General features: G+C 31.0%; 1 protein-coding gene across 1 annotated transcript; it reads left to right on the forward strand.

Annotated features, from left to right (window-relative positions):
- Nucleotides 1–1,848: 1,848 nt before the first annotated feature.
- Nucleotides 1,849–11,354, forward strand: LOC135958515 (putative uncharacterized protein DDB_G0286901). Its single transcript, XM_065509419.1, has 2 exons — nt 1,849–2,649; nt 11,319–11,354. Exons 1-2 carry the CDS (start codon nt 1,849–1,851, stop codon nt 11,352–11,354), a joined length of 837 nt encoding a protein of 278 aa, XP_065365491.1.
- Nucleotides 11,355–12,281: the final 927 nt, after the last annotated feature.

Below are 12,281 nucleotides of genomic sequence, written 5' to 3' on the forward strand. Positions count from 1 at the left end.
TCCAATTTAAACTGTAATCGTGGCTCTATTTATAGTCCAATTTAAACTGCAATAGATAGAGCCACGATTGCAGCTATAATTGGACTATAAATAGGGCCACGATTGCAGCTAAAATTGGACTATAAATAGAGCCACGAGTGCTGCTAAAATTGGACTATAAATAAATCCACGATTGCAGTTTAAATTGGACTATAAATAGAGCCACGATTACAGTTTAAATTGGACTATAAATAGACCAACGATTGCAGCTAAAATTGGACTATAAATAGAGCCACGATTGCAGTTTAAATTGTCTCTATTTATAGTCTAATTTTAGCTGCAATCGTGGCTCTATTTATAGTCCAATTTTATCTGTAATCGTGGCTCTATTTATAGTCCAATTTTATCTGTAATCGTGGCTCTATTTATAGTCCAATTTAAACTGCAATCGTGGCTTTACTTATAGTCCAATTTAAACTGCAATCGTGGCTTTATTTATAGTCCAATTTAAACTGCAATCGTGGCTTTATTTATAGTCCAATTTAAACTGCAATCGTGGCTCTATTTATAGTCCAATTTAAACTGCAATCGTGGCTTTATTTATAGTCCAATTTAAACTGCAATCGTGGCTCTATTTATATTCCAATTTAAACTGCAATCGTGGCTCTATTTATAGTCCAATTTAAACTGCAATCGTGGCTCTATTTATAGTCCAATTTAAACTGCAATCGTGGCTCTATTTATAGTCCAATTTAAACTGCAATCGTGGCTCTATTTATAGTCCAATTTAAACTGAAATCGTGGCTCTATTTATAGTCCAATTTAAACTGCAATCGTGGCTTTATTTATAGTCCAATTTAAACTGCAATCGTGGCTCTATTTATAGTCCAATTTAAACTGCAATCGTGGCTCTATTTATAGTCCAATTTAAACTGCAATCGTGGCTCTATTTATAGTCCAATTTAAACTGCAATCGTGGCTCTATTTATAGTCCAATTTAAACTGCAATCGTGGCTCTATTGTGAAAACATCCACTGCCTAACTTTATTTATCGACTTTAGCAAAGCCTTTGACACGCTCTCGCACTCTAACCTTTTAGAAATTCTGGAACGAAATGGAATAAGAGGCAATTGTCTTCAATGGCTAAAACATTATTTAGAGCTCAGAACTTACCGGGTAAAAATTAGTAATACGTTAAGTAAGGAGACATCTTCCAAAAACAACGGCGTACCACAAGGCTCAAAACTTGGTCCACTGCTTTACCTTATATATGCAAATGATATGATAAATATTCTCAAAGAAAGCTCAGTATTTGCCTATGCGGATGACACTGCTATTGTTGTCTCTAACAAAAAATTAGAAGACGCAAACAAAATCATGCAAAATGAGCTAAACAAGATAACAAAATGGTGCCATGATAACGGCCTAGTCATCAACGCATCCAAAACGAAAATCATTCACATAAAACCACCACATCTCACAAACAGTGATATTAACATAAAATTCCACAACAATAAATGCCTTCACAATGCCAACCTCTGTGTAGACACATGTAACACATCTATAGAACTTGTTAAAAGCTATAAATATCTCGGAGTGTACGTAGACGAAAATTTCAAGTGGCTAACTCATATTAACTATCTTCGAAACAAACTAAGAAAAACTGCATACAGTCTGTTTCATTTAAGCAATTGTGCCACCTTCCAAGTCTTGAAACAAGCATACTTTTCTCTAGCTGAATCATACATAAGACATGGTATCACGGCTTGGGGCAGCTCCACATATTGCAGAAGTCTTCAGCAGTCACAAAATCAAATCTTAAAAATCCTATTAAAAAATTATCAACACAAACAACTACTACAATATGAAATGATATATGGCAACGATAACAATGCAAGTACAAACAACACCAGAAATATTAACAACATAAACAACAACACACATCTCAACACCACAAATCTCAACAACACAAATACCAACACAAATCTCAACAACACACATCTCAACAACACAAATACCAACAACACAAACCTCAACAACACAAATTTAAACAACACAAATTTCAACAACACAAACCTCAACAACACAAACACCAACACAAATCTCAACAACACACATCTCAACAACACAAATACCAACAACACAAACCTCAACAACACAAATTTAAACAACACAAATTTCAACAACACAAATATCAACAACACAAATCTCAACAACACAAATATCAACAACACAAACACTAACAACACAAATCTCAACAACACAAATTTCAACAACACAAATACCAACAACACAAACCTCAACAACACAAATTTCAACAACACAAATTTCAACAACACAAACACCAACAACACAAATCTAAACAACACAAATCTAAACAACACAAATACCAACAACACAAATTTCAACAACACAAACGTCAATTACTCAAACGTCAATTACGCTTATGTCAACGCCACCTCAAACATAAATCTGAACATCACACACAACACCAATACAAACGCTAGTAGTTTCAACACAGCAAACAACATAGCTACCAAACTACAAATATTAAACATCAAAAGCATATACTGTACCACTTTAATTAATGAGTTCTACAATGATCATAGATTCCTGAAACCAATCGATCACCTGTACAACACAAGACGTCGAGCAGAAGGAAGATACAAAGTAGATCGCCACAGAAATAACTACGGCAAAAATTCATTAAATGTTATCCTACCAAATATTTTTAATAATATACCAACGAATATATTAAACATCGCTAACATTTATAGAAGAAAAAAATTATTAAAATTATATTTCATAAATTCGCAATGAAAATAAAACATTTAAATTGTATTTTATATTATAAGTTTTTTCATCCTGCAGACAAGCCAATAGGCTTCGCGGGGTTAGAATTAAGAGAAAATGTAAATCAATTTCAAAGTTAATAAATAATGAAAAAAAAAAAAAAAAAAAAATTTATAGTCCAATTTTAAGTTTAATCTAGGCTGTTTTTAAAGTTGAAAAGGAAAGTATAGAAGAGTTGAAAATGAAAGTATAAAAGAGTACGAGGCGACTAATTATACATAAAGAAATTTGTAGGCATAGTTAAAGTCACCAGAAGTTTCTTAGAAACAGCCATAGCAACATCATTCGCATTTCTGAGAAAGATCGATAAGATTTGAGAAAATCTGTACCAAACGCAATAAATGTTGATAGAAATGAATCATTCACAAATTGCATAATCTTCAGATCCAACACTTTTATGGTTTTTAAAAACTTATACAACGAAAACATTTATTTTTAACCTCATTCAATATTAAACTTATTAAAATAGAAGTATCATCTAAACAAGTTTTAATTGCATAATAGATCACATAGCTTTATTGTAATAATAGAGTTAATTAGTATGTTGTAAAGTTCTAATAAATGAAATCTAAAAACGAAAATAACTGTTTTGACAAACTTATATGGTCAAACTACAAATAATATCTCGTGATTAAGTATATCATTTTTAATATATTTTTCTATAAATAACATATTTTTCACCTACACAAAATTTTAATATTCTTATGTGATTTTAGTTTCGCCTAAAACCAATTCCCCCTTAATTAAGCAAATCCCAAAAGTATGCCACAATTTACGTTCATATAATCATCATAAAAGTATACAATAGCAACCATTTTAAACAAATATTTAAATAATAATATAAAAAGAGATTTGTTTTGCGTGCGCTTAATATTTTCTTTTGGAAAGAATGAAAAACAAATAAAATAAAACTTAAATAGCATTTAAAATCCAACAAGTAGTTGTCATAAAATGTTCATATTTTATTTAAACGCAAAAGAAAAATAAAAACAAATAATAAAACACAGTTGAGTACTTGTAATAGTTTTTCTCATACATTTTTAATAGAATTCAAAAAACCATAAACTATGTTTTTGTTGTTGTTTCTGTTAGTAGTTGGTTGTTATTTGTTTTTGTGATTGTGATTGTCGTTGTTACAACAACTACTTAAATATATTCATCCATATAAGATATAAAAACTTAAAAGATAAATATATTCTCAAGAATATTTTATATTTTTACACGAGCATGAGTTTTTGAGTACTTTTTTTTCCATATTTATTTATTCTACTACAAATATGGACATCAAATAGACATTTTTGATGATTGTAAAGAAGTTTAGTTATATTTTTTTTGTCAATCTGCTTTATGCAACTAAAAGCTGCCTGTTGCCATTTTATACTTGTCTATATATTTAGACTGCGTGTGTAGCATGAAAAGTTTAACTTTTAAGCGATACATCATCAGAAACTTACTTATGCATGTATATTTGTTCATGATGTATTTACGTACAAATATGACCGATAACCAATTGATAGACAGACGACAACAGGCTGCTGATGTTAAAGTTTTCTGATTTTTTTGTATGTATTCATATGTCTCGTCTTAATGTCTCGTCGAGATGTCACACAGTTTCAATGATATTGAAAAATAAAATAAAAAAAACCGAAATGCAACTGTAAAATTTTTACAGGGATGTGCTTAAAATGGGGAACCATGAAAGGGACGTTTAACATTTTTGTTTTATTTCACTTAGATTATATCCATTCTTAGCAATATTAAGACAAAATTAACAGTTTTCATTCTAGATCGACATAACAATGAAACACTACCATAAATTCTGACAAATTCTGAAACATCGGGACACACATGAGACCTGTTTTCCATTTTTTGTCGCATAAAGTTGATGTAAACTTTAAGGAGACTAGATGAAATTAAAAACTGTTTCTAGTTCTTATGACTAGAAAATTAACACCTTCTGATTTGTTGACATTTATTAGTTCGAGTTTAGTGAGCCGTTGCCACAGGAGTTACAATAATATTGGAGGTAACGCAACTGGGGATGAATTAGTATGGACTCGAACAAAAATTGTTTAACAAGTGACAAGGTATACATTTAGGCTCGTTGAACACACAGTGTGTAATAATTATCCAAGATTTATACCTTGTGGATACCAATGGGCATTAGAACATAGAATAGCATACTATGAGTCCCTAAATTGATGTTATATGTAGATTTTAATACAGAAATAGTGATATTTCCTAATACAGATTCAACAGTGCGCTTAAGATATTGATAAAAGTGTGGCGAAAAAGAGAAGGAGAACACATTTCACTTCATCTGTGAAATCTTTTAGCAAAACTATTCTAAAAGAAATGGTTGGATGACTAAAATTAACTTGTTAAGGCCGTTGATGATAAGGAAGCTATCGTGAGGAGTCTTTATAGATCAACGTATTTTCGGTATTTGGTTCAACAAATATTGTAGAAGTTGTCAAAATGAGGAAGAAGAAGGGACGATGTTTTAGTGACAAGGCAGGTCATTGTCAAATTGGTTGATTTCTTATAGTAGTGGCTATAAGAAATCAACCAATTCTGACAATGACCTGCCTGCACGTCTATTGAGGGCCAAGTTAGCTATTTGTGTATTAGCATTCAATATTGAATCTTGCGAGTGTTGAACACGATCCTTTGCACGCTATGTCATTCAGATATCGTCACAAGATCAATAGCCAGCAATTAAATCAAGTTTTGCCTAATGGACCAAAGCTTTAATTTAATGAATATGAAATTATACTGTTTTGACAACACCACACTACTTAATGAGATCGCTGAACTAGATCAAGACAAGAAAATCAGTGTTAGATCCAAACTGTTGTGTTAATTCAGAAATCCATGTCTTGATTAATGAAGAACAGTAGATTCACAGAGAAGGTGAATTAATGTCCAAATCCTTTCGATCATTGTTCATGAGCTCTTTAGTGCTTTTCCTATTGTAAGTATACAGTGGCACGCTATTGGGCCTGAAGAAGACCTGATATCAAATAATCTACATTTATCGTCTGATAACCTACCTCCTCACGGTGGAAATCAAACTGTGGATGGTAACTGTAAGTCTTTTTGGGACAGACAATTTAAAATCCTTGACAATATGCTTGCTAAATTTTTCTTCGACTTTATCAAGACCAACAGTCGTGACCTTGACTGCTGAAATTGCACTTAGTATGTGATTTGGGAATCTATTGAGCCTTAAGCAGTCAGTTGTTCTTAGATTGCCGAAGCATGATATTATCTGATGGCGAAGACGTACATCAAAGAATATCCAATTGTGGTCCGTAGAAGGGCTCTTATCTGATAATCTCCATTTATTGATTTGTCATTTACGAGTGTAATATTTAGAAGTTGGTATTTTTTTCAATTTTGTCTATAGGGTCCACATTTCCTTCGGGGCTGGAAAAATACTTTAGGGATAAATAGGGAACACATCAGGGTTTCCAAAACTGCTTTCCGTTTTCTGATCCCAACTTTGGGATTTTAGAACATGTGGTCCAAAGTTGAAATTTTGATAAAAAATAGGTCAATTTCCAAAGGGCGTAGGGCCGACATGTTCGAAAAATAGGACATATTTTTTATACCAAAATTTTCTCCGTAAAGAAGCTTTATAGAAAAACATAAAATTGTTATATGTTCTTAAAGAAAGTTGGTTTTTAATAAAAAAAGAGTTATGTCTAGTGTTTATAAACCGGTTAATCGGTTAAACGAAAAACCGGTTTTTCTTCGAAATCTCGGTTTTTTGCGAACCGGTTAATTTAAAATGTTGATTTTCGGTTAACCGGTTTATCCGGTGTTTATCACTCGGTTAACCGGCTTTTAAAATTTGTGTCAAAAATTAATGAATCTCATGTTTTTTCGCATTTTTAATATTCATTGTGTACATATTGGTCTGATTTGAAAACTAAACTGCTGATTTACAATACAAACCTCTTTAGATTAATATTTTTAGAAATTACAATGATTCTAAATAGTAGAGGACGATGTGTGGCACTATTAAGTATAGGCTAAATCTTACTAATGATTCATTAAAAACTTCTTTCAATAAATTTGACTTCTTTAGCGTGTTTTGTTCTTAAAATTTTATTTTATTATTCATTTCGTTAGTGTACAAAGTCCTTTTCAGAAATATTACAGGAGAGACGAAAAACGTTTTAAAATCCATGATTTGAAATATTTTTGAAATCTGATAATTGAGTTTTATTAATTATTTAGTATGATTTATAATGACAAATAATTACGGCTAAGAAGAAGTGCATTTGCATCTCATAAGTACTTTTTTTGGACTTGTAACATTTTCTGTTTCATATCAGAAAGTCGAGTTGATAATAAATTTCAAAATAATCAAATATTTAATTAAAAATTGTGATTTACATTTTTTGGTTGAAATTTTATGAATAAACCAATAATTAAAACAAGTATAATATATTTAGTAACATATTTATACTTAATTTCATTGAAATGAAATAATAATTTTGAAATTTTTACAAAATAAAATGGACTTAGCACTTTTGCATATTTATAGTTACATAATATTAACTATATTCTGTTAACCGACAAACCGGTTTTTTAAAAAGTCGGTTTTTTATAAACACTAGTTATTTTTTGAATTTTTAAATTGAAAATCTGTTATTTTTGGATTCGTAATTGATATTGCTCTGAAATCTATTGTGTGTTGTTGGTAATTTAGTTGTCTAACTAACAAAAAAAATTCGAGTCCATTCGGTCCAAAAGAGCGCCCTATATTTTTAAAAAAGCCGACCAAGGTATGGCAAAATTTTAAAATTTCAATTTTGAAATGCATATAACTAGGAAATTATAAGAGATAAATAGCACACTAAAGCCGAGCGCTTTCCAAAAATATAAAATTCTTTGAAATCGGATGGGAAACAAAAAAAATTGCACGTGTTTAAAAATTTTACATGTCGAAGGTACCCTACTTTGAGCCCCCATAGCGACGCCCCTAGATTATTTGTAGGGCCCATTTTAATAACTTAAACTCGAATACTCCTTGGCTACGCCCAGCCGTTTAGAAATGCCAGATTTATTTCCAAAAACTTTCGATTCTGCCCCACTGTGCGTTGTAATGAGACATAAAAAACAGAAATTGGTTAAAACATGTTAAGTTTACTAAAAACTAGTTGACCGCCCGGAAGCTATTTACTAATGTTAGTTCTTCAAGTTTCTCCAACCCATATACACCTGCCTGTTCTTATTTATTTGCAAATAAAATATCTAAATTTGTACTGCATACTTTAGGGGGCTTTTTTATTACAGTTGACTGGACTCAAAAAAAAAATTCCGAGTTTTACCCGGAATTTTTTAATTTTTTTTCATTACAAACCATCTCCTGAAAATTTCGAATCGAATAAAAAAAAAATCAGCCAAATCGCTCCGTTCTCACGTGATGGCATTACATACATTTTTATATATAGATTTCCCAGGCCATTACCGTGTCCCAGGCCACTAGAACAAGAAATGTAGTAACAAAATTAATATATTTTGAGAAATATTAAAACAAAAGTTAATTTTTACTTAAAATATATTCATATTTAGTTGCATGAGTTTTTGACTTCGTAGGATAACGTTAACCTATTCGATGGTATGACCAAAAAAAAATATTTTTTTAACGGCATTTTCAAATTTTTAAAAATTTTGTTGAAAAATTTCAGAGTTTTTTGATCATCTCATTTGGGATTTATTGAGAATATAATAGGGAATGAAAGTGTGAACAAATTATGAACATAACTCCTATAGTTTTTCCGTACCTGCGGTTTAAATTTTGCAATTTTCGAGAAAAACTAATTATTTGGCCATATTTTGGAGAATGAGCTCAATTTCCTTAACGTTGTGAGTTTTAAGTAGATCTTATTCAGAATATTATAGGCCAGATAATTCTAAATATACTCTGAAAGTTTTATTAAAATTGGAAAACTTTAAACCTTATGTCGTGAAGCTCAAAAGTCAAATTTTTCATTACATATTTGGAATTTCTAATGGAAAGATAGTGAAATGTTATATATTTTTGATGAAACTTAAGGAAAATATAACATGAAGTCTAGTATTTATTATAATAGCACTAAAATGGAAATTAACCCTTAATGTCACTTGGAGTTAAAATGACACCGCAACCGATTTACCTAAAATTTTTTCAGTATAATTTTTTTTACCAATGTTCACCAAGCTTTTGTTTACTAGGCTCTAAGAATCCTATAGTTTATCTGTAGCACATTTTGAGTACTACAGATTCACTGCATTATCTCTACCTAAAGCCACTGGGTGAAAACCTTTACTTTGTCATTCTTCACACCGAAGAACAACTTAAACCCCACCTTCTCCAGTGCAATTAAGATGACGGAATTAAGCATGTGCTACTGTCGCTAACTCCTTCCCTTATCTTAACGATACATTTTCCAATAAAATCTGTTACGAAGATTTCCATGTATTTGATTACTCTGTATAAAATCTCACCAGAGTCGGAACTAGGTGCCAGACTACTCCTTGAGGGCTGATTGAGGGCAATCCGTTAGCACAGGATTAGCCACTAACATATTGTCTTTAACTACATCGTTATAGGGTCGTCTTTTGGATGAGGATGGATATAATTTAGGATCTTTCTCATTTGTTGCAATTTGCCCCTTAGACTGCCTTGAGATGCTACCTGAGAAGTGATGAGTACGAAATTCTTATACTTAAAATATCCCTCCAATTCGAATATTTCTCACTACCTCTGTTTTAAATGTGTAAAACAGTCATCCAAAGAATATATTTGTGTGCATTTTGTTTGAAATCACTATAAAAACTAAATAAATTCAAGTGTGTAGTAAAATATTGATGACATAAGTTTACGGTATTTAGTATTGATTTTGATATGACAATATAAAATTTATTTCAAAATTTAAATAAACTTGTAAATATACAAACGAACATGTGCGAATAACAACATACCGTTTTGCACAGATAGTTTTATTCTAAAACTTCTTATTGAACATTCATAAAATTACATTCATATATCTATACATATGAATGTATGTATGTATGTATGTATATAAAACTTGAAAACAAGAAAAAATTCTTAAACTTTTTTTAAATAAAAGTTGAAAGAAGAAAAAACTCAATAAATGCATACAAATTTCACAAAAAGAGACTACAATTGATGAATAAAAGGGCGATCGTAAAGAATGTGTGAAATGAAAAAAATTACAATTGCAAGTTGCAACAGATTCCCTACCACTTTCTTCACAACAACAACGCCAACTACACAGAACACAAGCCGAAACACACAAATTCAACAGAACAGAAAATACCATTAAGAAACCAAAGGCAACAATTTATTCTTACAAACATTCGAATGCCAATGAAATGATGACGGTGCACATTGGGACTGTAAATAGTTATATAAAGATCATAATGTAATGGTCAGATCGGTACAAAAATTATTAAAATCACAGAAGGCTTTGTTAGACATTATCAATATTTTGGAACATGCTAGGTTTCAAAAAAATATTTGTGAAAAATCGATCTAAAAAATTTTTTTTTACCTTTTGTTTTTCTCATCGTCCCACTGTGAGTCGGAACTTAAAAATAACAAACAATTGAATTTTTTTCCAAACCAGCCAGGCTGTGCTTTTCTCTTTTTTCTTAAATGTCTTTGGTTTCCAGGGATGCTGTATCATTTTGTTGTTGTAGGTTGTTTTTCTCCTTTCAAAATGAACCTTATGGGACTGCATAAATATCGAATGTTCTTCATCAAATACTGGTACTATACTGAAATGCAGTAGAGTTTTGTCGCAACAGATTTGCAATTAAGTGAAAAATTATAGCAAGCTTAAATACACTTCATTACTTCATATTTTCTGTAAAAAGAATATAAGTGAAATGATGATTAAAGACTTTAAATAAACTGTACACTATTTCAGCCAAAAATAAAGTAACTTGTTTGTTTCTGATATGTTCAAATATTTGACGAGTTACGTCTATTTTCCAAAAATGATTCTTTGGCCTATGATGAATTCTTTATTTCAGTCTTAAATTTAATAGATCTACTCAAGAAAAATTGGTTTCTATGGTGGGGAATCAGTGGGTGTAAAGTCGCCAGTTTTACAAATTCTAAAAATCTGAACATAAATGGTTCTGGGAAATTGGCGGAATAGAAATCCAGTAAAGCCTATTGCACTCTTGTAGTTTCATATATTCTCTATTTTAAGAATGTATACTCATCTAGGTAGGTCCACTTACTTGGGCTGCAGGAATGATTTCATGGCATGTGTATTTAAGGGTTTTGTAAAATATGAATTTGATTTTTTTCAGTAAAAATTAGAGATTTTTTTTTAGAAAATCGTATGAAATTTGTTAATTTATGACAACATTACCAGAACCACGGCAATTATTTTTAGAAATTTTTTCCATTGCTTCAACCACACTCATACGAAAATCTAACTTTTACTCATTTCCAGAGATTTCTAATGCTCTCCGAAGAGCTTGAAGATTAAATTGTGCATACTATAATATCAATTGAACTTTATATCCTACTGGAGTCAGATTTTTCCATTAGGCAATAGAGAGAATTCCTGGTTGGATAGTGTTATACAATAGTCATCAAAACACAATAAATGGGGTTTTTGTTCTTTTGCAGGTAGTTACGTTTAAAAATGGTTAGAAAAATAACCAGATGCCACAGGCTCAGGTGTAATAGATATATAACGTATTCCATATCCTTAATCTGTAAGAAAAAGAGATGATTTTTATAAAAAAAATTTGGTATTGTCATATTTATATGAATCATTCATTGATTCGTATAAATATGAGTCAAATCATATGTGATTTGACTGAAAAGTAGCAAAATAGAACTACTTACAGCTGTACAGAACTCCAATTTCCATCAAATAAATCATCGTTGCAATAACGTCTTAAAACAGAAAAAGGCTCGAGCTGACCGCAGGCTGTATCAGAAAAATGTGGCTAGCTCGGGCGAATATGAGGATCCAAACTCGCGATCACACCAAATATAAGCGCCAGCGATGACAACATCCACACCGACATTGAAGATGATACGATAGAAATAATTCTTCGAGTCTCCACACCTGGCAACAGGCCCACACAGTCTCAGCGACAAATCAGAAAAAATCCAGTACCGCCGACTATCGAACAAATAACAAATAAGAGTACTATATTCGGCCGTGCCGAATCTTAAATACCCTCCACCTAAATATGATGATATAACAACTGTAATAATATAACAATTGTTAGAATGACTAGTATACGCAGAAGATATTTTATTTCAAATGTACAAAATGTTTTATCTAATTCAGCAATTTATAACTGAAATTCCTATTAGAACGTATGAAATTTAACAATTTATATACTTAATAATTAGTTAATACGTAATACGTCAAGTGAAGAAACAGAGTATAAACAAG

This window comes from Calliphora vicina, chromosome 4 (assembly GCF_958450345.1).
Source record: "Calliphora vicina chromosome 4, idCalVici1.1, whole genome shotgun sequence".
In the NCBI taxonomy this organism is placed as follows: Eukaryota; Metazoa; Arthropoda; class Insecta; order Diptera; family Calliphoridae; genus Calliphora; species Calliphora vicina.

Excerpts from the sequence above, each read along its gene's own strand:
- LOC135958515 (XM_065509419.1), top strand. The coding sequence starts at position 1,849 with ATGATATATGGCAACGATAACAATGCAAGTACAAACAACACCAGAAAT. Across the intron at positions 2,650-11,318 it reads GAGCAGAAGGAAGATACAAA|AGATTTCTAATGCTCTCCGA; the intron begins GTAGATCGCCAC and ends ACTCATTTCCAG.